A 27,969-nucleotide genomic window follows, 5' to 3' on the forward strand; every position below is an offset into this window, starting at 1 on the left:
GGATTGGGGATGAACTTACTTTCTGTGTTGCAACTTCAAGGCAAAGGCTATGACGTTTTCTTCATCAAGGAAAAAGTATATGTCAAACACCCGAGCTGGAAAAAGAAAGTGCAGATCGGGATCAAAAGTAACAGGTTGTACAGACTACAACTAGAATCACTAATGGCACTAATAGGCAGTCATGGAGACAAGGATTTGAACGAACTATGGCACAAAAGAATGGGACATTTGCACCATGGGGCTCTGAGAATTCTCAAGAACACTGTAACAGGAGTTCCAGATCTTAGTACGGAACGAGATGATGTATGCAGAGGATGTGCTCTGGGAAAGTATGCTAAAGCAGCATTTCCTAGAAGTAAAAACAGGGCCAAGAGTGTACTAGGATTGATACACTCAGATATTTGCAGACCTATGTCCACTAAAGCTCTTAGTGGTGCCGAGTACTTCCTCACCTTCATTGATGACCACTCAAGGAAAACTTGGATTTATTTTCTGAAAACCAGGAACGAGGTTTTTTGTCGATTCAAAGAGTTCAAAGCTCTGGTGGAGAATCTGACTGGGAAGAAAATAAAAGTTTTGCGCTCAGATAATGGTGGAGAGTATGTCGATAAGGACTTCATTGATTTTTGCGCTAAGGAGGGCATCAGAAGAGAGTGGACAACTCCTTACAATTCGAAGCAGAATGGAGTAGCAGAAAGGAAGAACAAGACTATCATAGAAGCAACTATGGCCATGATGTATGATTAGGATATGCCAAAATTCCTGTGGGCAAAAGCATGCAACACGACAGTCTATGTTCAGAATAGAACTCCTCATCGGGCTTTGGGCAAGATTACTCCAGAGAAAGTCTTCACAGGGAAGATGCTTGAAATCAATCATTTCAAGATATTTGGGAGCTTAGCATATTGCCTTATACCGGAGGAAAAGAGGAAGAAGCTGGATCAAACTGTAGAGAAAGGATATCTAGTGGGATATAGTGAGAACGCTAAGGTATACAGAATTTATCTTCTAGGGAGCAGGAAGGTAGTAGTTCGATGAGATGAAAAGGTGATGGAGGACAAGGCTTTTAGAAAATCTCGAGAAATGCCTTCCCAGGAGTATAGTCAAAAGAGGAGCTGTTGGTCAAACCTCTTCAACCAACAGAAGTAAATAATTTTTCCTCGGATCAAGAAGAATCACAAGAGGAGGAGCTAACAGAAGCACCTGCTGACAGAGGAAGAACGAACAGGGAACTTCGTCAGATTCTGCGAGATGCAGAGCATTTCATCGGTGCACCAAGGAACAATAAGAGGGAGCGAAAACAACCAGATAGATATTAGGTATTAGTAGCTCAGGATGGGGAGCCTGCCAATTTTCAGGAGGCCGCTCAACATCAGGTTTGGTTGGATGCGATGGTAGAGGAGTACAACTCCCTAATGGTGAATGATGTCTCGGAGGTAGTGCCAAGGCCTCAAGACAGATTGGTTGTAGGTTCGAGATGGATCTACAATATTAAATACGCTGCAGATGACAATGTGGAAAAATACAAAGCCAGGTTTGTGGCTAAGGGGTATGCTCAGAAGGAAGGAATTGATTGCGAAGAGACCTTTGCCCTAGTAGCCAGGTATACATCTATTAGAACCGTGATATCTCTTGCAACACAGATGGGATGGGAGATTCATCAGATGGATGTCAAAACGACATTTCTGAATGGGGTGATAGAAGAAGAGGTATACATTGAACAACCAGAAGGCTTTGAGACACATGAGAAGAAGTCTCATGTATGTAGATTGAAGAAAGCCTTGTATGGGCTAAAACAAGCACCTAGAGCATGGTATGGTCGAATTGATGGCTACTTGCAGAAGATGGGATTTGTCAAGAGTGACGCAGATCCAAATCTCTACTATCTGGTTTTAGAGAATAAGCCTCTAATCCTAGTATTATATGTGGGTGATCTCTTCTTGACAAGATCATCCAGGCTCATCAAGGACTGCAAGAAGAATCTAGCCACAGGGTTTGACATGAAGGATTTGGGACAGATGCATTATTTCCTGGGGTTGGAAGTTTGGCAGAAAAAGGGGGAGGTCTTCCTTGGACAAGGGAGATATGTTACAAAATTTTTGAAGAGATTCAAGATGGAGGATTGTAGACCCATGGCTACTCCAATGATCACCAACTAGAAGAAAATTGATGCATTAGAAGATAAGGATGTTGATCCCACCTTACATAGGCAGCTCATAGGGCCGCTGATGTATCTGGTCAATACCAAGCCAGACGTTTGTTACGCTGTCAACACCCTCAGTCAATTCATGATGGAGCCAAAGGGGGCACACTAGGCAGCAGCTAAACATGTTCTCAGGCATATATAGGGAACAATCGATTATGGACTCTTATACACCAGGAGTAAGGATATCAGATTGAGTGGATTCACTAATGCAGATTGGGCTGGAAGTTCAGTAGATCGGAAAAGTACCTCTGGGTACTGTTTCAACATTGGAACAGGAATGACCTCCTAGTGCAGTAGGAAACAGAAGTCCGTAGCTCTGAGTTCAACTGAGGCAGAATATTTGGCTGCAAGCACAACTTCATGCGAAGCCATATGACTTAGAAAACTGCTTGTGAACCCAAGGTTACTTTAGAGCGAGAGCAACATTTTCAGAAGCTTCCGGTTTAGGAGTGAATCCCGGAGCGTTTTTTATATAATATATATATTTTTTATATTTTGATGCATATATGTCAACAAAAACATGTAGAATGATGAATTAGATATAAAAAACATAAAAAACATAGATTGAACCATATAACAACAATCATCTAGAAGTTATAATCTTCATCAACCACGCCCACAAGTTAGTAGCATACAACATATTGAGTCTCATGAATCATGATTCATCAATCTTAAAGTTTCAAGCTTTCAAAATTCAATATATAACATTTATCGTTATTGATCACCAAAGTTGTACTTGTAAGCTAAGTGTAACCATTACAACAAATAATATCTAACATGAAATGAAATGTTATAAAATGAAATGAATGAAACAACTTTCAACTTTCACGAAGCATCATATTCATAATTCATTACCAATGAGTTATAATTGCCAACTTCAAACTTCAAACTTAAATTGATATATATTATTTACAAAAAATATCATAATAAATATGAAAGAGTCAACAATTATAAAAACTACTAGAAACTAGAAAAGACAAGTAAATCTATTATCTATTGCTAATGCTTGGGTCTCTTGCCGCCGCGAGAAATGTCTAATTTTTGAGTCTTGTTGGAAAATCAAGATCTTTGTCATTAATATCACCCTCATTAACATAAGATAGAAAAAACATAGCATGTCAAGTCAAGATTTTGTTCGAGTGATGGTTACATTTTTAGTAGGGTCATGATAGAGGAGTTCGACAACCAATGTCACTAACATCAAGGTACATAGAGGGATTGGTGCTCTTCATTAAATACGAGTTCCATACCTTAATACATGACAAAATCCAATGGAAACATTGCAATCCCCTCAATCTTGAAATCCTGAAAAACTGATAACTCTGCTGGATTTTGAATGAGATTTAAAATTCTACTTTCTCCATATGAAATCCAATGAGGTCGGAACCACTCTCAAACATCCTGAGTCATTTCATGGTAATGTTAAAAATTTAAGTAAAAGGATGTCCTTTATCTTCATTTTCATCCTTTTACTTTAAGAATTTAACATTACCATGAATCGTGTATCAATACTAGGGCTATAGGCTTGATAATTAGGTTGCCCCACTAAAACATTATTTATTTCTTTGAAAAAATTGCAAAAAAGGCTAGGGAGTGAAAATTTTGCTCCCATGTGGGAGCGATTTCAGGAGCGTGCTCCCAAAGGGAGCGTGATTCGGGAGCGGGTTTGAGGGGGGGTAGAGCCGCTCCTTTGCAACCCTGTGTGAACCTATTCAGAAGAAAGATGGAGGCGACCAGGATCATGTGTGATAATCAGAGTTGCATCAAGCTCTTTGAGAATCCAGTCTTTCACGATCGGTCAAAGCATATTGATATCCAGTGTCACTTTGTCAGACACTGTGTCCAATGAGGAGCTATACAGTTGAGCTACACTCCTACAAGAGAACAGGTGGCAGCCATCCTCACCAAGGCCCTTGGAAGAACAAAGTTTGATTTTTTTAGGGAAAAGATGGGGATGATAAAGAATCCATTTCAGTAGCAGAAATGGGGGTGATGTTGCAGTGCAATAGTAGTTAGCAGTAGCACGATGCAACATGACGAGAAGAGATGCAGTGTTGGGAAGGACCAGCAACAACACGGATGTAGAGGGAGTTGTAGTGCAGATGCAGTGTTGGGAGAAAGGACCAATAACAACACGGATGCAGAGGGAGTTGCTGTACGGATGCAACAGTGGCAGAGGCAGGGCCATGGGCAGCAGTATAGGATGCAACAGTGCAAAGGATGTTGGGCGGGGAGGCCTCGCATTAGCACGGGTACCAGCGCCATATAGTCAGAGTGATGCTCAGTATGGAGTATTATTAGAGAACAATCCTCGCTAGGAGGGAGTGTTGATTTGGGGTAGCATCAGATGTGCTCTAGCCATGAAAATTTGTGGAGAGGCTAAAGCACATGAGATCTCCAAGACCCAGAAATGGTTTGGGCAGATTCTAACCTGTTTTGGAGATGTTAAAATAATTAATATTTTTAATGGAGTTCCTAAGTCTAAACTTAGGAAAAGTAAAATAGTAATGGGTATTACTTATTAATATAAAACTGGGTTAGAAGGTTCCAAAAGTCATGGATCAAGCCAAATCTAATCTTAGCCGTTGATCAGAGATTTAATTTCGGTCGTTGAAGGTCTAACAAGAAAAGCATAAGAAGAGGCTTGAGGGTGAGTCAAAGAACACACTGAGGGAGACCAGTCAATTTGAATTTTAGTGCGGGGTTAGCTGAGAAATTCGAACTAGTGGTTTGGACTTTGGAGAGTAGCAAGAAGCAGCGCGTACAGAACAGAGAGTCGGGAACAACACCAGAAGATCAGCGCAGAGGTTGGAGAGGTAGACGCAGAGCCTCTCAGGTAGATGCAGAGGCACCAGACTACGCAGTCATTAGAGGTCTTGCGTGGGTGACGCAAAGAGGCCCAGTGGTGACGCAGAGAGGCAAGTGCTGATGTAGAGGGTCTGGGAGCTGTGCAGAGGCCATCAAGCTTGACGCTGAGACTAGGTGAAGTGCTCCAGATTTTTTTGTTGTTGTTGTTGTTGTTCATTCTTTGTCTGTTGGGTAAGCTAGTTTGGCACCCAGTTGTACTGAAGAATTGTTGAATAATAAAATCCTCATTTGCTGCACCGGTTTTCCCACATTGGGTTTTTCCGGGGACAATTGTCCAAAAAATCTGTGTGATGTATTGATTCTTGTGCATGTGTTTGTTTCTGTATTATGGTGTGATATCTACAACGGAATTTATTTTAATGTTTACTGAAGGGTTTTTCATAAATAACTTATTGAGAAATAAGTAGGTAAAATAAATTAGTTGTTGCAGTGATAGAATTTTCACGTGTACCTTAAAAACGTCTTTGCAAATATATGCATAGTTCTTCAATCACACCATTTAGAGAAGCATTCTTTATCTATCTAGCATAAAGGCCAACCAAAGCAAAATGCTGAAGACGTGATGATTCTGATAGAAGTATACCTTGCCACAAGAGCAAAAGTCTCATTGTAATGATCTCTCTCTTTCTGAGAGAATCTTTTGGTAGTAAATTTGGTCTTACACTTTTCAAAGCTTGCATCAGCTGCCTGTTTGATCTAGTACAACCATAGAGAAGGAGGTTTCCATCTTGATTACTAACTCATCCAGTCATGTTGCAGTTTCTGTGCTCCTTGCAAACTACATCTACTGCTATGTCCCCTTCACCTTCTTCTTCTCTAGATATTGGCTTGCTTAGTGTCTCTTCTTGTGACATCTGAAGCATGCCACATGGTTCTGGTCTTTCTTACCATGGTTAGAAGAACATGCCTCTTCTATCTTACCCCTCTTGGTGAGAGCCATTTCTTGAACTTGTACTCAAGCTACAACCATATCTTGTCTTGTTTCTTCCTGGACCAATGTCTCCCAAAGCTTCTGAATTGTTGATAGCCTACATGTGTTCTCAAGTGCCGACACCTTGCACAAAAGCTTTTGGTGGTGGCGAGAAATGATTCAGTGCAATAGACATTAACACCTCATTATCAATCTTCATATTGATTGCAAACAACTAACCTCTAAGCTTGGTGATCTTTATCTGGTAATTGGCCACTATGTCTGTATTACTCATGTGAGTATGGGTGAGTTCATTTGTCAGCAGTAACTCTCGGGAAACATTGACATGCTGAGACAGATAATTGAATGCCTCCTATAGCTCCTTCACTGAATTGCTAGCAATTTGAAGAATTAGGTTATTTTGCAATCTTGCAAGGAACCCATGATGATTCTCTTTGCTGTAGCAGCTTTCTTCTCATACCGTGCTAACTATTAGGGAAAGGTAGAAACTGTAGCCTTCCCTTCATTTATGCTCCACATATTCACCTTCAGCTTTCTTCTCATACCGTGCTAACTATTAGGGAAAGGCAGAAACTGTAGCCTTCCCTTCATTTATGCTACACATATTCACCTTTTCCATTAGCATCTGCAGTTTACATTTCCAAGGGGTGAAATTGGAACCTCTCTCTATTTGGTCACATTCTTTGAGGCCTGACATAGCCATTCTTGCCGTTCCTTCGAACACGATATTAAACACAACAAATCAGCCAATATCAACCACCTGTCACAGGTTCAAATAATCCCTCTTGGGCATACACCTCACTCAATTCACTGGAGTTTCCTGGGCATCACGCCCGCTGGCGTCGTTTAGTTCTTGGTGCCTCTTACAAGCATGGATCTACTCCAATCACTGGAGATTCATGGGCATCAGATCTGCTGAAATCCATCCTAGCACCCCCTCACTGGCAGCTGATTTCTCCATACATGGGATGGAGAATTTCAGCAGCACAGTTGTGATACCATTTGAGAATTTCACCTCATGACATTATATCTGCACTCAAAGAAGTTAAGCACTAGAGCTGAATTTGAAACCTTCTGAGGCCCCTGTTGGAATTTTAGAGATGCAAACATCAAATTGCTGCAGGCAATATCCAAGGGTGCAAAGTTCTGTGTAAAAGACAAGGTTGGGGATAATAGGTTGAGAGGAGAAGCTGCTGCAATTCTAGCCAAGGACGTTGGTTTGTAATTCCAACCAAGAGGTTGTGGATATCTTCACTCATTTCCTTAGCATGAATAAGCATGTTCTTTTTCCTCCTAGAGTTCGCATTAACAGGGCCCTTTCATCCTCTTGTTACATCCTCTGTTGGCTACTTTCTACAAAAAAATGGATCCCATTTATACTTTCCTCGGCGTCCCTGCAACTCTTATCCTCTGTAGCCTGTCCTTTAATTGGGCTACATAAACGTAATAGATGACACTTATTTTATTATTGTCTGGTTGCATTTCCATATAGCAAAGGAGTTAGTAGAAGCTTCTCTAACCTATGTTGCGGGGGAGCGCCCCCCCCGGAACCTGCTCCTGAATCGCGCTCCGGGCGGGAGCGGCTCGGGAGCGCGCTCCCAAAATCGCTGTCAAACGGGAGCGATTTTCGGGAGCACGCTCCCTCAAAAAAGTTTGCGCTCCCTGGTATGTTAGGAATCACTGTAGGGAGCGATCGCTCCGGCGCTCTTGGAGCGATTCGCGCGGGGCTGGGAGTGGGTCGATGGGAAAAAATTCCGCGGACCCGAAAAAAAATAAATTTTAATTTTTTTTTTTTGGTTTTAAAAGGCCAATGGGCCAAAAAAATATTCATTGTTACTTCATTGAGCTTGAGTTTGGAGTTGGAGCAAGTGCAAAGGAGCGAGGAGCAAGTGCTGAGGAGCGAGGAGCAAGTGCCAAGGAGCGAGGAGCAAGCCTGCAGAGGTAAGTAACTTAGTAATTTAGTTAGTTTAGCTGGTTAGGTAGTAATTTAGTTAATTTAATTTAGCTTATTGAGTTTAAAAATCATGTATTTAAATTAAATTAATAAATTAAATTAATTAATCCCAATAAATTAAATTAATTTGTAGATTCAAGAATCAAAACCCTACAAACATCAAACACCATGGACCTGGCTATATTTCTTGGCATTTTCCTCTTCCTGGTCCCTTTTATGGTTATTATGGTGCTGGACAGTAGGAAACGGAGGGGCCAGCCCCAAACTGAAGAGGGGGATGAAGAAGCCGGAGAAAGTCAAATGGGTGAAAACCCCGGTGAGGAGGAGCTGGAGGAGGGTGAACATGACCCTCAAAAAACTAAACAAGACCAAACTCCATTGTGGAAATATGTTAACAGGGCTGAAACAGGGAGAGGGGGTGGAACCACTAAATTTCATTGTCCCCATTGCAACACTGATTACACAGGTTCATACACCCGTGCTAGAAGACACCTCTGCGGGAAAAGGCCATGGGATGGAGAGAAACAAATAGGAATCAAAACTTGTACAGCGGTGTCAGCAGCGGAGAGAGCCAAATACATAAGGGAAGAGGAGGAAGCCCAATACAGAACAAAAAAATCAAGGTGTTTCTTTGAACCAAGCTCACAATCACAAAGAACTCCTTCAGCATCCTCCCAAGGTAGTGGATATGGACATGGAGGCACAGGGTCATCATCTTTAAGGCGTAGAACCATATCAGATTTCCTTGATGAGGGGTGTAGGAATGATGTGGATTCAAAAGTTTACAGGTTTCTCTATGCATGTGGGATACCATTCAATGTTCTTCGCTCACCTTATTGGCACGAAATGGTTTTTGCCATAAATGATGCCCCTAAAGGATACAAGAGCCCTGGGTATGACAAGGCAAGAACCATTGGCCTTGATCATGAAAAAGCAAAAATATCACATTCTTTGAATAAAATGACAAGTTCTTGGACTGACCATGGGGTGTCCATTGTATCTGATGGATGGACAAATGTAAAAGGCAAGCCATTGATAAGTGTTCTTGCTGTGTCTGTTAGTGGTCCCATCTTTCTAGCTGCACATGATTACTCAGACAAGTTCAAGACCGCCATCAACATTGCAGAAGCATTACTTGAAACAATTGAGCGTATTGGCCCATACAATGTCATCCAAGTCATCACTGATAATGCTCCTAATTGTAAGGCAGCGGGAGCAATTATTGAGGATAAATACCCCAACATATTTTGGTCTGGATGTTTGGTTCACACATTGAACCTTCTGTTGCATGATATTGTCAAAAACAAAAATGAACAATACCAATGGATTGGTAATTTGTACAAGAAAGGCAAACAAATGATAAAATTTATTACAAATCATAGCAATACCCATGGCCTTTTCCGCAGTCACTCGAGATTGGAGTTGCTGAAGATTGCGAAGACTAGATTTGGTAGCTATTACCTCACCTTCAGGCGCCTTTTGAAGGTAAGAGAGGCATTAGCTAGCATAGTATCAAGTCCACATTGGCAGGTATTAAAGGAAAGGGCTACAAATGCAACGGACATGGGAGGTTTTGAAATGGTGGAGGAGGCCGCTCTTGATGGGCAGTTTTGGACAAGTGTGAGGCAGGTATTGGATTTCACCAAGCCAATTTATCACATGATTTGGTTTGCAGATACAGACAAACCAGTGATTGGCGAGGTGTATGAGCAAATGGATACCATGTTGGGGCAAATAAAAGATATTGTTCATAATAGAGATCCCAACTTGTACAAACTAATTCATGATTGTGTGTGTGAACGGTGGAATAAGCTTAATGTTCCACTACATGGCATGGCGTATATCCTTACGCCAAAATACTACTCTACATCTTGGTTGGGCCAACCTGCAGCAAGGGGTGGGGTTAGGACCAAACCCCATTTAGATCCAGAGGTAACTAAAGGATATTTTGAAGCATTAGAAAAGTTGGTACCTGACAGGGAGGAATGTGCAGCTGTGCGCCTTGAAATAGGCAGATACTTCAGTGGCACTGGTTTGTATGGTAACTTCCATGCAATGGACGACAAAGGTAAATTTGAATCTCTCACATGGTGGGAAACATATGGCGGCCACGGACTTTTGCCAAAATTGGCAAAAAAAGTTCTTTCACAGGTTGTAAATTCTTCTTCTGCAGAGAGGTGTTGGAGCACCTACAGCGATATACATAATGTGAAAAGAAACAGACTCAATGAAAACCGAGCAGAAAGCTTGGTTTATGTGCACTACAACTTGAGGTTGTTGAGTTATCACTGTGATCGGGCTAATGAGGATCCCACATATAAAATTTGGGACAATCACCCAGAGGATGACAATTTGGAGGATGGCATTGTACATATTGAAGAACTAGAAGAGGAACTTGTAAGGGATGAAAATGAAGCAGCTGCAGCAGCCATGCCACCTCCACCTCCACCTCCACCATCCAGTAGCAGTGCTCGAGGTTCGAGTCTTGTTCCTTTGCTGTCGCCACCTCCATCTACACCCTCGCGTGGAGGTTCTAGTTTTGGTCGTCGGTCTGTGCGGGAGACTCCTAGAAGACCACCACGACCTGCTTATACTCCTGGAGACTCTCGTGGCAAGGGCCACATGTAGATTTACAGTTTACTTGTCTTTTTTAGTTTCTATTAGACTTTAGTTTTCATAACTGTTGAGTTTTGAGTCCTTGACTCTTTCATATCATAATGATATTTTTTGTAAACATTATATCACTGTGAAAATGAAAATTTGAAGTTTGAAGTTGGGCCTTGGCAATTATAACTCATTGGTAATGATTGTGAATTATGAATATGATGCTTTGTGAAAGACTAAAGTTGTTTCATTTCATCTCATTATTCATGTTTCATTTTATAAATTTTTAACATTTCATATCATGTTAACAGTTAGAAGTTAGGACTTAGAAATATCTTCGATATTACTTCTTGTAATGGTTAAACTTAGCTTACAAGTACAACTTTGGTGATCAATGATGATGAATGTTATTGAATTTTCAATTCTGAAAGCTTGAAGGTGAAACTTTAAGATTGAATTTGATGAATCATGATTTATAAGACTCAATATGTTGCAGTTGTAATATGTATTTTACTAACTTGTGGACATGGTTGATGATGATTATAATTTCTAGATGATTGATGTGATATGGTTCAATGATCAATCAATGCTTTTTTATGTTTTTTATGTCTAATTCATCATTCTACATGTTTTTGTTGACATATATGTATCAAAAATTAAAAAATATAAAATATATATATATTTTTAAAAAATCGCTCCCGGATTCGCTCCCAAACCGGGAGCTTCTGAAAATGGTCGCTCCCGCTCCCCGCTCCCACTCCCAAGTAACATTGTCTCTAACAAATAAATGCTATTCACTTGCAAAAATTCAGAATGGAATTTAACAATTGCCTGACATCTGACTGCAACTATATTGCAGTGGCTTTCAGACTCTCTACTCAGAAACAAGCTTGTGCACGCTTGTGACTCTGATTATCACTTTCCTGGGTTAGGTTCTCAAATTTTTGATAACTGATTCTATGTCGTTATGGGCTATTTCCTGGACTTGGCTTAAGTAACAATGCGGGAGACTCCTAGAAGACCACCACGACCTGCTTATACTCCTGGAGACTCTCGTGGCAAGGGCCACATGTAGATTTACAGTTTACTTGTCTTTTTTTAGTTTCTATTAGACTTTAGTTTTCATAACTGTTGAGTTTTGAGTCCTTGACTCTTGACTCTTGACTCTTTCATATCATAATGATATTTTTTGTAAACATTATATCACTGTGACAATGAAAATTTGAAGTTTGAAGTTGGGCCTTGGCAATTATAACTCATTGGTAATGATTGTGAATTATGAATATGATGCTTTGTGAAAGACTAAAGTTGTTTCATTTCATCTCATTATTCATGTTTCATTTTATAAATTTTTAACATTTCATATCATGTTAACAGTTAGAAGTTAGGACTTAGAAATATCTTCGATATTACTTCTTGTAATGGTTAAACTTAGCTTACAAGTACAACTTTGGTGATCAATGATGATGAATGTTATTGAATTTTCAATTCTGAAAGCTTGAAGGTGAAACTTTAAGATTGAATTTGATGAATCATGATTTATAAGACTCAATATGTTGCAGTTGTAATATGTATTTTACTAACTTGTGGACATGGTTGATGATGATTATAATTTCTAGATGATTGATGTGATATGGTTCAATGATAAATCAATGCTTTTTTATGTTTTTTATGTCTAATTCATCATTCTACATGTTTTTGTTGACATATATGTATCAAAAATTAAAAAATATAAAAAATATATATATTTTTAAAAAATCGCTCCCGGATTCGCTCCCAAACCGGGAGCTTCTGAAAATGGTCGCTCCCGCTCCCGTTTTCGCTCCCGCTCCCCGCTCCCGCTCCCGCTCCCAAGTAACATTGTCTCTAACAAATAAATGCTATTCACTTGCAAAAATTCAGAATGGAATTTAACAATTGCCTGACATCTGACTGCAACTATATTGCAGTGGCTTTCAGACTCTCTACTCAGAAACAAGCTTGTGCACGCTTGTGACTCTGATTATCACTTTCCTGGGTTAGGTTCTCAAATTTTTGATAACTGATTCTATGTCGTTATGGGCTATTATTTTCCTGGACCTGCCTTAAGTAACAATGCCTCCGAAACTTCCATTGCATGCTTCTCTCCAAAGTGCTATCGTCTATTCTCTTGAAACTATGTCGTCTGAAAGTTAATTTTGGTTCCTGTAGCTTTAGAGTCAGAAAGTTACATGAATATTTGTGCAGTGAATTTAATTTGATTGCTTTGATGTCTCATTTAATTGTTGGTTGTCTTTTAACTAACAGAGCTTTATAAGATGGTGTGTGCACCAAATGATACTGCATCGGAGATAAAAATTCCTGCTGTTATGTTGCCAAAGACTGCAGGTGCAAGTTTCCAAAGAAGATTGAAGGAAGGTGGATCAGGTTAGTTTTTCTTCAAGTATGGCAGCATAGGAGCTGGAGAAAATATTCATATAATAATTTTGATGTGTATGTATGTACCTATGTATGGAATAATTTTTTTCATATATATATATATGTATGTATATAGATTTAATTTTATGTCTATTATCTCAATCTTTGTCAACATTCATGATCATCCTTACAAATAGTGATGGGAGAAATTTGTGCATCTAAGATAATCGGTGATTATGAAGAAATGGCAGATAGATTGCACTGTGCAAGGAAGATCCAAATATTGTGGACATGATTGAAAATCATTGTGTCAATATTTTTGTATAAATCTGGGCATCATCCAAGTAAACTGTGAGAAATTTGTCTAGGTGATGCCAAAATATATCATTGATAATTCACTAAGCATTGTAAGGGCATTGACTTGCACCTGCACTGGAACTCCCAAATGGACGTTGGATAATTTCTTTTCCTCAAGAATGCAAGAGGATCCTCATTCTTGTTTTTCTTACATGATGCAGCCACCAGTGCCACACCAACATTGGCCTCTCTTTCTAGGTCTTTACTCTTAGATGCACTTACTCCTGGACATGCTCCAATTCCACAAGTTGTACCCAACAAATGCCCTTTGACACGGAAATAGGTGCCCTTGAATTGATGGTTGCAAAAGCTGCATGTCCAAAGAACATTGCCTCTGCCCTTTAACTTTCTCACTGCCCTTGATGTCTTGTAACATACTTCCAGTGTTCCACAAGGGATATTTCAATTCTTGAGTCTGCTGTCTTTGCTAAAAGGATGTTTCTCTCAACATTTGAAGCTGCTGTTACAGCCCCACTTACAACGGATGGAATACTGGCAAACCCTGATGAAAATGAATGAAGGGAGGCATTATCAATGGGGGCATTCCTCCCCTTCTTTTGCCCCTTTCCTGCTGCCCTCAATTGAGGCATGATTGCTGTGAATATAAAGAAAAATGGATTGCTGCAAGGCTGTGCATGTAAACAAAAACATATTGGCAGACTGCTGTAGCAAAACTAAAAAAATTTGGAAGGAAAATCCACTTCCCTGCTCTTTGAATCTCCTATAAAACTCGTCTTCCTCCTTTTCTTGTTTTCGAGACATTCCTACAACTGCGAAACAAGAAACACAAGTGAGGGAAATCGGCCCAAAACAGACTAGAAACTTGTGGGGTTGATTTGCGATGGACACGTGTAACAGAATCGGGACATGATTTTGGCACGTGTCCACACAAGTCAATCTCGTGCCCCTCACATCGGACACAAGTCAAACTCATGTCAGGGACACAAGTCAAATTTTAACATGTGTGCTCGATTTCCTGACGCCAATGCAATCTTTTTACCAAGCAATTTTGAGCTAACTTCGAGTTAATATCACCAATATCTAGGATAACTGCCGTTCCTTTCTTACAAAAGTTAAAATAATAAATTCTGAATTTAGGAGTAATTACTTTGTTCATATCTCAATGATCTAGATTAGTCATTGAAATAAATGTCATTTTAGGTAAATATGAGTTAAGTATCATATGTGGAAGAGCTTTGCTTCATCTAGTCTTTTCCTTGCTACACTCACTCGATCTGTAAGGAGCATTAACAACTGGCTAGTTTTGTTTTGTTGACTGACAGTTGGAGTAGTCATCTACTCACCTGACCGCCCCTTGGTGGATATTGCGGAAGTTTTTCTATGGCTTATGGCTGTGGGAACTATTCTGTGTGCTTCCTTTTGGTCAGCATGGAGTGCTAGAGAGGCATGCAATGAATACTGCAAGTCATTAAAGGTAAACTAAAATATTGAAATGCATTGACGATATTATTTGATGTATATGTGTAGAAAACATCACTATATAATTTTCCTGACACCTATTAATGTTTGAGTTATTATTTTCATGTCAATACTGGAGAGGAACATCCGAGTTCAGTTTTCTTGGATAAAGAAAGTACTTTGTTAAGTGATGTTTCAAAACTTGAAATGACTTCATTTTCCTGATACAGGATGATCCAGATGCTTTTGTCATTGAAGAAGATAGTGGGGATAAGGGTGTGGTTGATATCAGCACAACATCTGCAATTCTTTTCGTAGTGATTGCATCATGCTTTCTAATTCTCATCTATAAATTCATGTCATTGTGGTTTTTGGAGCTTTTGGTCGTTATCTTCTGTATTGGTGGAGTTGAGGTATATCTATCTGAATCTTTCTGGAATTTAGACAGCCCCCGTATCATTGAATTTAAATTGTACTCAAAGCTAGGAAATGTCTTTTATGAAATGCGATGCTTTATTTTTTCCTTTGAATTTTGAGCACTCTACAATGTTACTAGAGTTTTCAGTGCTGCTTTGGGTCTGACCTATTTCAATCAGTTAATTCTCTTTGTAGTGAGTCCATGGACGTCATGTTTACTTATAGCTTTCTATGCGCAAGGCATTTGCAATGAATAAACTGCTTTCACTGTTCCCCAAAAGCTTGAGGAAAATATTGTGTTTTGGCTTAAGGTGCAAGAAATTTCAAAATTGGTGAAACTCAAAATTGATATGTAAAAGTGAGTAGAGAAATGCCAACAAATTTTTTAGAAAACACCACTGAAATGTGTGAGGCGTTTGTCATGAATAAACTGCTTTGACTGTTCCCCAAAACTTGAGGAAAATATTGTGTTTGGGGCTAAGTTGCGAGAAGCTTTGAAATGGCAGCAGGTTTCTGAAAGAGGATGGCATCGAAATGTGAGCCCTAAATTTTTCACAAATAGGGAAACGATGAATTTAAAAAATACAAAAATTATAAAATTTTAAAATAACAAACATCAAGAAATAGAATGGAATGATCAGGGATATTAGAATGATGGACCTAAACAGTACTTTAATAGAAGAAACACATGTATATAGTGACTCCCATACTTAATTACATAAAGTAAAATACTAAACTAGCCTTGTAGATTGGAATATACGCTGGCTATAGAGGTTGAGATTCATAAGAGGAAGGAGAAGATAATTTTATTAATGTCCAACAAATGTCTATAACTATGTTGAAGGGATTGTTAGGTACATCAGACACAATATATAGTGGGAGCACAAGTGTGGCTCCTAAAGAAGACCATATCTATCCGTTGATGTTAAAGACTTGGAATTTAGAGGAGAGAGGATCAAATGGAACCCAACCAGCAAACCTTAAATCAACAAACCCTAAAATATGCACAAAGTGAAGATAAAATAATGGAAAGGAAAATGTTAAATCTGCACTAGTGCATAATAGAAAGTAGCAAGAGTTCCTAGAGAGAATTCACTTGAGAACACTATAGTGGAACACTTGAAAGAGAATCCTTGAACAATAGATTACACGATGAACGGGCAAAATGCTGGATATCTAATTGTAGGTTAAAAGGAGGAGACATTTGTATGTATAAGAAAGCAAGAGCTCTAGGCAATGTTACAAATGACTCTTGCATGTGTTTTTATACAAAACTCGATGTGGGGATTACTTCGCAAGAGGGTTGTTGGATGCACATAATGACTAGATTGATCTTCACCACCTAGGTCTATATAAATGAATGTTGACTAGGTCAATCCTAAACACCTAGGACCTTTAGCTGGTATCGTATTAGGCTGTAAGCTCAATGTTCATATGGTTTGAGGAGTATGAAGTTCTACGTAGACAACCAAATTGTGAATGATGACCTTATTTTGACTCCTTGGAGAGAAAGCCTAGCTATGGCTTAGGATTAGATGAGTTTGGTATGCCTTACAGGCTTTGATCTCTACATCTTAGAAGGATTTGGGCATCTACCCTTGTGGGAGACGATTTTGGTCCTTAGAATCAAGCTTGAAAATAGCTATCAAAAGCCTGCAATTCTTGAAATTTGGGGATTGGCATATAGCCTTAGTTCGTGGCCCTATGGGCAGAAATGGGGGTTGTGGTCAAGGGCTAGCAGGGAAAGGAGCTAAAGGGCGGAAGATCAGTAAGGAACAAATGTCCTTGCTATCTAGATATTAGGATAACCAGGTGTCTGGGTGTTCTTCATTAAAGCACATGGTGGGAGAGTTGGGACATTTTAGATATTCGAATATCTTAGCATCTCGAACTTCATTAATTTGTCGTGCAAGGAAAAATCTGGATGTCAGAGGGTTTGGATAGGTGGAACCTCGCAGTAATGGAACTTGGCATTGAGGAACCTTGTTGATGAGATAATGTGAGCGCAATTCAAGATCTAGGAATTCTTTCAAAGTATAGATGAGCTAAAAAACCAAACACCCATATTTGGGTAGAGCAAGTGGGGAACATGTGGAGCCATCTAAGATGAACCCCTAGGCCTTACATTTAACCCTTGTTGTGACACAATTGATGATGTGGCAAGTGATGTAGTGGTTGGCATGTGGCTAATGCTGTGGCATGTTGGTTTGTCACTGCTACTGTGGCAGTGTGGATAGGTTTGGTTGATGTGGAATGTTAATGTGGCAGCGTGGATAAGTTTGGTTGATGTGGAATGCTAATGTGGTAAGATAGTGAGAAAGAGATGTCGTGGCAACCAGTTTGGACTCTATCTTGGCACGTGTCCATGAAATTGGAAGTCTAAATATCCATAATTTTGTTAAAAATGCTTCTTTTAGGCTTTTCGAGAGCTGGATGCTTCAAATTTCTGGATGAGCAAGTGATTGGCCTACCTTGATCATGTAGTGGTGGCATGATGATGTGACTCATAGGTGTGACCACACTGAGGTGGGGGCCCATGTGGCAGTCGTCATGGAGGTGATGTGGATGGTGGATATTTTGAAATCCAAAAATTTGTCTTTTTGTTTAAATGAGACTTTTTGTTGTTTATGGATAGTGGATGATCTGGATATCCGATAACCCAGATATTTGGAGAATTGGCTTATTAATTGTAGCGAGAGTCAAAAAATCCATAGTTTCATTTAATTTGCATTTTGGAAACTTTCAGAGTCAGATATCCATATGTTTGACTAAGTTGATTGAGAGTCTTTGTTTGGATTTGGATGAATGTAGAACAATTGGTAATCTAGGAGTTAAGAAGAAAGGAGAATAGCCACAATGGGATAAAATGAAATTACGGATCATGATGACCAATCAGTGGATGTGTTCGATATGCGATTGTGGTGAGGTATAATGGTGGCACTTGGGCATAGGTTTGCCATGTGTTAGCCACATGTCAGTGGTATGATATACGAACATGGCAAGAGTTTTGAGGGCCATAAATTTGTGTTTGAAGCTTAGAATTTGATGAAGTTTATATCATTGGAAAGCTCGCGACAAGTAGAAGACGATGGTGGCCTTGGAAAAATATTTTGAGATGGTTAGAAGAAGAGGAATTTTGATAACCCCACTTCCTTACAGTGACAATGGAGGTTGGGTTTATATATCTTGTACCCTTGGAAAGGCCTAGAAGGGTCTAGGTGTGTTGAATATTTGTAAGAGCTTCTCTGAAATTGGCCTTTGGCCATTTCAACAACTCTTTGGTTTGTGTTTAAATCTTTCTTAAATTGCTATCACTATTCTCCACAACAAAATTAAAAAACAAATCATTAAATCATCTTTAAAAAATAATGAAGGTTGGAGCAAGAAGCACTTCAATATATCTTGGGCACATTATTTCAGAATAGTAGAAAACACTACCACAATATATGAATGCCCTAATAATCCATTGTCTAGACTCTAAAGTCCTTAGAGTTGTGCATGTCACAAAAAGAAAAGATGTGAGGTGGATGTGATAATTTTTCCGGTGAGAAACATAACCAAAAATAAAGCACAAATAAAATATACACAATTGCATTTCAATATCATCATACACAATGTCAAATCTTGTGTGCGTATGTAACAAAGCGTACTTATAGGGTGTTCGAAACCTCTTGTGCTTAGTGGGAGTTGGCCATACTTGTAAGCATCTAGATGAGTAGAACAATTTGCACCTAATATCTCAGTAAAAGTGAGAAGTCGTTGAGAGATTAAGGGAGATACATTTGAGGGTATTGAATACTAGACATTGATAGGGGCATAGATTCAAACTTTTGAACTCTTACTTGCTAGAGGCATCACATTTGAGCATGCCCAATGATTGTAGTAACAAAGCTCAATTTGATGTGGCAACAATCTTGATATCCCAATTTTTTAGTCAACCATTCCGACTCACCAATTAAATATGCAAAATATTTGGAATATAAAGAAATACCTAGGCAGGAGTGCCCTTTCATTAAGAGTCATGTTTGTTGGTTTGAGGCATGCCCTTTCATTGGGATGTCTCCCTTCATTAATTATTAATTATTAATTTATGTCTGTGTGTGTCTGTTCCCCTTTAGAAATGCTTTCTTCTCAAAGCATATTTATGGAAAGGTTTGACTTCTTTTTTTGTATCGTTCTTTGTTTTTGGAGTTGTAATACTTGATGATATGAGAAGACATGAACCTCTAAGTGCTGATCAAAATTGTCAAATGGTAAAAGTATTTGACCATCCTAATTCAATCTTTTGTGTAATGTTGCCGTTATAGGATTTCCAAGATGAATTGTTATTATGTGACATAATGATACTAGTGCCAATATTCTTTGGACGATAGGTTAGATGTTTTCATGCCAAGTGATGTTGATACACTGGCTGGTTAAGGTACTTGCTCTTATGATTGGGACGTTGATAAGCTGTCTTTGTAACACGACTTTTCATTATCATGCTTGTAGCATTTTATTTGTTTATGTTTGGTATTATTTATTTTTCATGCATTGGTGTTGCCTTGTTGATTGCTGCCGATTTATTAGTAAGTACACTTGGAATTCCCATTGTTTGTACTTCAACATCTAAGCACATAGTTACTTCAATTGGGATGCCATCTATGATCTTCTTAGAGTTGCAATATTCATCAGATTTGTATTTGTCTCCTTCTCTTCAACTTGGATTTGTTTAGTTAGAGACTTTGATGCCTTCTTCTTGATAAGTTGTTCTAACTTGTGTTCCATCGACCTATTTTCACCTTTTGACTTCTTAGTTTGTGCAGCCAAATTTTAACTATGATTCCTGAGGCGAGAAATATCTTTGTTTTGATCTAAGATAACATTATTTTGAAGGATCACTTTGAGATATTGTTAAGGTCTTTTGATGTTACTAAATTAGACTCCAATTTAATCTTCTGGAATGTTATCTTTTTCTTCTTGTTGAAGAAAGTCGAAAACTTCTTCGTATTGAAGTTGAAGATCCCTAGCTCTTCCACCCAGGGTGAACCCGGAATTTTGTCACTGTTATCCCAAAATAAGGATCTAATAGTGAAGTGTGATACAAAAGTATAATCTCCAATATTCAGATGTAAATCACTTATGTCATATTGTTTTATAATTTAATCCCATGAGTCTATCTTTTCAATCATTATTTGGTTAGCACATTCGGTACTAATATAATTATTATTTGTAGTAGGAGTAATTTTCTTGCAAGTGTTCCTTTGATTCCAAGTATGTTAATTTTTGGTATGTTCTATGCTTAGAGCAATTTACTACAATTTTTCATATCAGCCCAATGTCAATATTCAGATTAACAATCACATCAGCATGATAGTAAAGTGCAGATAGAACATAAACATAAACAGCAGAAGACAAGCCAAGACAAGAGGACACAAGTTGTGGCACCAGCCAGGGACAAACCCCAATGTGGGGAAACCCTTGATCAATTCTTCTTATATTCTTCAATAGTTCAGCAGAGAGAGAGAGATAGTACAAATATACAAAACTGATATTTATGACAGCAGTAGAAAAGTCCATCATTATGCTAATGATGACTGTTCAAAGATGCAGCCCTGAATCCAATCACAAAGAGTGCTGAAGCAAATCCTTTGAGTAAATCATCAATCTAGTAACCCTCCACGTAACACTGCTGCAACATTCCTCTGATTGCTTTCTGCTCCTGCAATTCACAATATGCAGCCCTTAATCAACAAACTAAGTCTTCTAGGGCTGTGGTCCACCTAGAAGAGACTCCCCTTTATCCACGCTGCCTCCTGCAAGCAATGTACACCTCAATGCTGCCTTGGAACAGCCTTAGCTGCTTGCTATGGCTTGCAGCCTAGCAAAGCAGGGCGCAGTAGCTACGGTCTCCTCTAACAGGCCCAAACAGTTACCCCAAACAGCAATACCTTGCCCACTCCTAAACTTGGCCTAGAGAGCAGACTTCTACAATGCACTGCTTCTCCTTATGACAGCGAATTCCCAGCCTTGCTAACAGTCCTCAACTCATGCTTTGTAACTGTCTTATTTAACATGCTGTCACCTACAGCACACATAGATTTCCATGCTTCTTCATGCTTATGATAAGGGTCCTTCTTACGTGGCTAGGTCTCCTTTTCTGCTGCAGATTTTGGCTACACTTTACAGCGGATTAGGACTTCCTTTTGATAGCGTATTGGAGCTCCTCTTGACTGTAGATTGGGCCTCCTCTTCTAGCTGCGTATTAGGGTCTGCTTTGCTGTGGATAGGCCTCTTCTGGACAGCGTCTAAGTCTCTTGACTGCGGCTAGATGACCTTAGATAACTGCAGCCAGATCTTGCTTTTGACGGTGGATTAGGAGCCTCTCTAGGCTGTGTATAGGAGTTTCTTGAGTGTGGCTAGATCTCCCTTTTTGGACAGTGGCTAGTCTTCCTCCTTGAGCTGTGTATATGACTCCCTCTTGACAGCGTATAGGAGCCTCTTTGAGCTGCGTATAGGTCTCCTCAATTGCTGTGGATCTGGCCTCTCTTTACTGCGGATTTAGGCCTCCTTTAACTATGGCCAGACCTCTTCCTTAACTACTGCCAGAGCTCTCCTTCATCTGCGGCCAAGTCTCTTCTCCACCTGCAGCTAGGGCTTTTATCATGACTGCGGCTAGGGCTTGTTTGTAACTGTGGCTATGACTCCTTTTAGATCTGCGGCTAGGTCTAGATCTCCTCTCTAGGACAGCAGCTAGATCTCCCTTCTAGAACTCTTCCTTCACTGTGGCTAGGGCACCTTGTCTTGCTGCATTTAGGGTTTCATCATGACTGTGCCTTGATCTCCTTTAGAAAAACAGTTAGGGCATCTTCCTTTAGGACTATGGCTAGGGCTCTCCCTCTAGACCTCTCTTTCCACCAAGACCCAAACGAGTGGAGAGAGATCACAAGAGATGTGTGTCAAATGACTTGAAGACCTCTTTTATTTATAATGCAACGTTGATGATAAGTTGGGGTAATTTGGTTGCTAGCCGACCTTGACAAATTGTCAATAATACTAATAAATTCATATCTTCATAACTACATGTCGGAATCGGATGATCTTTAGATCAATCCAACACCTCTCGAAGAGAGGAATCCAAGAAAAATATCAGTTGCCATAAATAAGATGACCCACATGGAGTTTTGCCCTAGTTGCCAATTTTAACAAAGTAAAATACAAAAACACACATTTTTGAGGTTTTAGGAAATCTTCCTTCTTATTCATTAGTAGATTCCATTTTTCTTTCATCAAATTCTGTAATATTTCGCTTTAATTTGGTGATTTATGATTGAAGTATTATTTTATAATACCCCTTCTCCTTCACATTGACCTTTTAAAACCTTGTATTAGAACTTGGTAACTTCTAATTATCGAATTTGTACCCTTGCGTGTGTGTGTGTGTGTCTATATATATATATATATATATCGAGAGAGAGAGAGAGAGAGAGAGAGAGAGAGAGAGAGAGAGCTTGTAACATAAGCCTTATCTCCTCTTTTTAAAGTGATAACTGTAATGTACCCTCTCGTTTAATCAATTAAGAAGTTTTATAAAGTCACATTTATATTTCGCTTTAATTTGGTGATTTATGATTGAAGTATTATTTTATAATACCCCTTCTCCTTCACATTGACATTTTAAAACCTTGTATTAGAACTTGGTAACTTCTAATTATCGAATTTGTACCCTTGCGTGTGTGTGTGTGTGTGTGTATATATATATATCGAGAGAGAGAGAGAGAGAGAGAGAGAGAGAGAGAGAGAGAGAGCTTGTAACATAAGCCTTATCTCCTCTTTTTAAAGTGATAACTGTAATGTACCCTCTCGTTTAATCAATTAAGAAGTTTTATAAAGTCACATTTATAAAATTATATATTTGATATAATTTATCAAATGCGTCTTTGAAAATAACAATGGCCGTTGGCATGTCTTGAATTACAAGCGACAATTGTACAGATGTGATAATTTGATTGTACAATGGTAGTGATTAATTTCACAGTGTTGTTTGTATGGGCAACATTTTGATTGTGTTGCTGGAAATTTAGATAGATTTATATGATGTGATAAAGTTTCAAATATGCGGCTGGCTATACGACGACCAGAACTGGTAGCAACTTTATGTTGAGCATGTTGGCATTGATGTCAAGCAACAAGTGCAACATTGTTGAGTATGGTGTCATTAATGTCAAGCAACAGATGTAGCAGGAGCAATAAGTGCAGGATGTCAAGAAACAGGATGATGATGCAGATGATGATAAAACCCTAGTGCTGATGATGTGGTAGAAACCCTAGTTGTAGGATGAAACCCTAACCCTAGGGTTTGGATCTCTTCGAATCAGTGATGATGACGATGCAATTTGATGTGATGAGGTCATCGTTATCACAAGATGGTGCAGCTGGATGAAAAACTAGCCACAAGTGTTTGGCTTCGTTGGTTGAAGAACATGCCCCAGAATTGTTGAGGATTTTGATGATGCAGAGCAATTAGTTTGTCTTGGAGACTCTCGCCATCAAATTCTCCTCGTCATGTTGATTCCAGTGGTATGTGGAGCGTCCTGTGGGCCTTCACGGTTTGAGAGAAATGGTCAGTCAAAGTTGAAGATCCAATCTATGGCTCAAAACCCCAGAGGTTGATGTGGTAGTTCCAAAGCATGAATGATGTGGCAATATATAATTTGCTAAGTTAGGAGGGAAGTCATTAGATTTATTTTAATATGGACAAAACAATTTTTGGAGGAAAATGCCAAGAGCAAATATTGCAATGGTCCAAAAATCAAATCTTATGGCCCATAAATCTGGAAGGAAATTTCGTTATGGCTCTGAAGATTTAAAACTTAAATTTCAAATTAAAACTTAAATTTAAAACTTGCTGCCCCTCATGATCAGTGAAGCTTACAATGAGGATTCTATCAGAGAATCTTGAGGATCTTGCATATTCTATCTTGCAAATGTTACCTTTTGACTGATGTATGATGAGCCTTGTCCTAGATGACTTCTCAAAAGTATCACTTGAGTTTTTCAATGAGGTTTCCAGGAGCTATATCCTACATAGCTGACTGCCATATATTTTTTTCTAGACATCCTTCATGTTGCCTATGTCACGAGCTCTTCTAATGCTTCTACCATGTTGCCATTTTCTAATATTATGCATCCTATCTTTTACAATGCTTCCTATCTCGATAGCTATAATTTACACGACTGAAGAGTACTTTTAAGGAAGGAGATTATCTCAGTCATAGTAGAGATCTCTCACTTCCTCCTTCTTAGGCTTCTTCATCTCAGGTTCTTCCACTTCTTCAATAATATGGGCTTCTTCCTTATTTCTCTTGTTATTGTCCCTTTTAAGTTTAGGACAATCTCTTCTATAGTGTCGATATTCTTGACATCCATGGCACTGAACTTTAGCCATGTTCTCCCTTTTCTTATGAGGACCAAATTTACCGAACTTTCCTTTTCCTTTTGTCATAGCAGCGTATGCTTGATTTTGCTTATTTGATCCTACATCAGTTTTTTCCTTCAGTCCGGTTTCTTCGACCTTGCACAATAACCATAGAGCCTGGAAAGAAGTGGCTTCTTTCTTCCCATAGATACTTGAAGTGAAGTTGCCCCATTCCTTTGGTAGTGCATTTAATACTACAATGATCATTTTTGTGTCAGTCATTATTTCACCCAGATCTTGAAGTTGATCTCTTATTTCTTAAATCCTCATGAAATATGAGGCTAGTTCTTCTTCCTTTGAGATCTTCAATTTGTAGAGTTATTGCCTTAGAGAGATAACTTCTTTTGCAGTTCTTACGGAAAACAACTCTACCAGTTTGTCATATATCTCTTGAAGTGTCTAATTTTGATACATATGGGATGAGGGAGTCTTTGATGGATACTTTGAGAATCCTCTGGGTCCTCACTTCCCGTTTCATGTATTTGGCAAGTGCTTGAGCATCTTCTTTAGGTGGTTGGGTTATTGACCCCTTGATGTGATCCATGAAACATTCTCAATAAGGTTTAGATCTGTTCTTTTCTTCCACGCAAGAAAATTTGAAGCCCCAACTAATTTGTTGCTCTCCTTGCAAAAAGACATTTTGGTGGATTTAGATGAAGTCGTAAATATACTTGTGTAGATGCTGCTTTCTCCACTTGCTTCCCGCTTTAACTTGATGATATAGATAGTAGAAGACTACTCCTTGATAGATTCTTTCTACAAGAGTAATCTTGATCTCCTTGAGAGAGAGATCACTTTGATGGAGTTCTTCAAAGGTTAAATCTTTTCTTTGCTTCACAGACCCTTTTGAAGATGATGATAATGTTCTTTGATCTAGCCTTCCTTAGTCTTTTAGAAAAAAGCTTCCACTCCTTAGATGATGGATGAGTGATGATCTCGGAAATGCTTCTAGGGTTTTGGTCTTTCTTTTTGCTTCCTCGTTGATGATGATTCCAAGACTCTTGCTGAAGTAGATTCCTTCGATCTAGGGTTTCAGTATGATGTAGATCTTAAACTTTCGCTTTGGTATTCTTCGAGTCGCTTTGATCCATTTTCTTGAAACTCGTTCCTTATGTGTCTCTTTGATTAGGTGCCCCTTCTCGACTTTGTTACCTTAGCTTTGATACCATGTTGAGAAATCTAGGGCATCAATAGATAGGTGATTTCTCTGTTATGATAATTGCTTGTGAGTGTCTTTTTACTTGTTGATTTTATCTTTTCTTCTTTTGTTATTTTTGTGTTCTTTTCATCAAGATAATTACCAATTCATGAACAATAAAGAGACAAGAGATACAATGTATAGCTTGTCAGCCAGGGCCAAAAGGCCTCACTCTTTAAGAAGAAAGGCCAAAAAAATTCTTCTTATAGAACCTTCAATTGACAAATACCAAGACCATGAAAAAGACCCTTAACACTAGAGCCCTCCCAAGACCAAGTCACAACCCTCCTCTTCAATGATGGGCTTCCTCTTCTCATTCTTGGCTTCCTTCAGATTCTCGGGCTCTTCTTGTAGGTCTGCAAACCTTTAGCTTCACAAGAGAAACTCTAGATTTGATTTGGCTTCTCAAATAGTCTCCTCCTTGAGAGAGACTCTTCTCTCTCTAACTCAGCTTCCTTTAGTGAAGACTTCACCCAAACAAGATCACCTAAATGTGACTGCAATCTTCGAGCTTCTTGTGACAACTTCGGACCTGCAACCTTCGCATGTGTGAGGGTAATTTGGCCCAAAAACAGTCCACAACGAAGATTCTTTCCTTCGCTGTCCTTCCTTCTTCCCTCGCTGGCTTTAAGGCTCTTTCTAAGATGATTTATGCACTTCTTATTAGAGACTTGCTTCATCGAATTGATGCCCTCCAAATGAGGCCGAGCTCTGCTATATATAGTCATTTGTCCATGATAGTTAGGTTGACACCATCCCTTGGAGTAGGTCGACTTCATCTCTCTCGAATCATCCTTACATTATAGGCTGACTTGTGTGAGGGCTAGTGACAAGGTCTTGGAGGGTGACTTACAAAAACAATTTGACTTCTTACAAGGTGTAACATGCCTTCAATATATGACAATGACTCTTTAGGATTTTATGAGTGGATGACAAAATCCCTAAGGGCTCACAATGGGGGCCTTTACTAAAAATAAAATCTTTTGCTGATGAAACCCATAATGCAAACATTACAATATTTTTTTTCTTCTTCTTTACATCTTTTACATAAAAATCACAATTACATGTCATTATGAAGAGCGAACTTAGTTACACTTTCAACACCTCTGAGTCTCAATCTCCCATTGGGAAATCTCTCTGTTCCCTTTTGGCAACTCGCACTGTCCTCTTGCATTGGAAATTGGACTACACAGTTCTGTACTGGGAAACTTGCTGGCTGGCACTGCACCTGTTACTTGCAATTGGGCAATTCTCATTGCAACTAGCTCCGCAATTGTATCTTGAATACTAATTGCAACTAGCTCCGCTGACACTGATCTCCTGCTACTTGATACTGTGTCCCTGTGGAAAAGGTGATGATCCTGCTGCAACGTTTGGATCTAATCTAATTGATCTCCTTGTTGCTTCTACCTTGGACCCTGCCCATTCCAACATATTGGAGTATCATACTCTTCCTTCTCCAGGATCTAGTGCTGCTTTATTTCCTTTCGAGTCTTGTCACGGAGTGGAATTTTGCTTCGCTTTGCAATTCGCACTAGACAACTTGCACTCCGTCTGGCACTTGAATTCGACCACTAGAAGTCAATTTGCTACCCAGATCTACGTTCTTGCTAACTTGCACAACCGCTTCTGGCAACCTCATACGACCATATCTGCAAAAATTATGAAACTCTTGAACTCAAATAACTAGATATTTCTCATTCCTCCAACTAACCAATCGATTTGGAAACTCTCAGTTTCCTTTGCAGAAACAAACTCAACCTCTACAAACTCAGACCCCTCTGCCTGCAACATGCATTGAATCATGCAAACTGCACTAGATCCTCCAATTTGCACTGCTCATTGAGAAATGCTACCGGAAAATAGATCTGACGAATATGCTGCCTCCCTCAACCTCTGAAGCTATTCACACCTCCTCCGGGATATAGATCCGACAATTGGAGATGGAATTACTGCATCGAATCTAATAACTAGGTAATCTGGCTATTTGATCTATTTGCTTTAGCCACCTTCTGTAGAAAAATCGGCCTTTCCCTGGCTCTGAAAATACTGGAGAATTATATGCTGGAACTCCCCTTCACATTCCAACAATTAACTTGGCATGCACTCACGCTCCCTGCTAGAAATGTGTAGAGTTGCTCCTGTACTTGCAGATCTAGTC

General features: G+C 39.2%; 1 protein-coding gene across 2 annotated transcripts in view; it reads left to right on the forward strand.

Moving 5' to 3' along the window:
• Positions 1–27,969, forward strand: part of SPPL2 (SIGNAL PEPTIDE PEPTIDASE-LIKE 2) — a 170,874-nt gene that overhangs the window by 51,776 nt on the left and 91,129 nt on the right. For both annotated transcript variants that reach the window (XM_089446161.1, XM_089446162.1), the window contains exons 4-6: positions 12,850–12,969; positions 14,601–14,752; positions 14,967–15,149. In XM_089446161.1, coding sequence (XP_089302287.1) covers positions 12,850–12,969; positions 14,601–14,752; positions 14,967–15,149 — 455 coding nt within the window. The remainder of the gene's footprint in view (positions 1–12,849; positions 12,970–14,600; positions 14,753–14,966; positions 15,150–27,969) is intronic.

The sequence above is a fragment of the Pinus tabuliformis genome, chromosome 9 (genome assembly GCF_031772625.1).
Source record: "Pinus tabuliformis cultivar Carrire ecotype Pingquan chromosome 9, CPIR1, whole genome shotgun sequence".
NCBI classification, from domain to species: Eukaryota; Viridiplantae; Streptophyta; class Pinopsida; order Pinales; family Pinaceae; genus Pinus; species Pinus tabuliformis.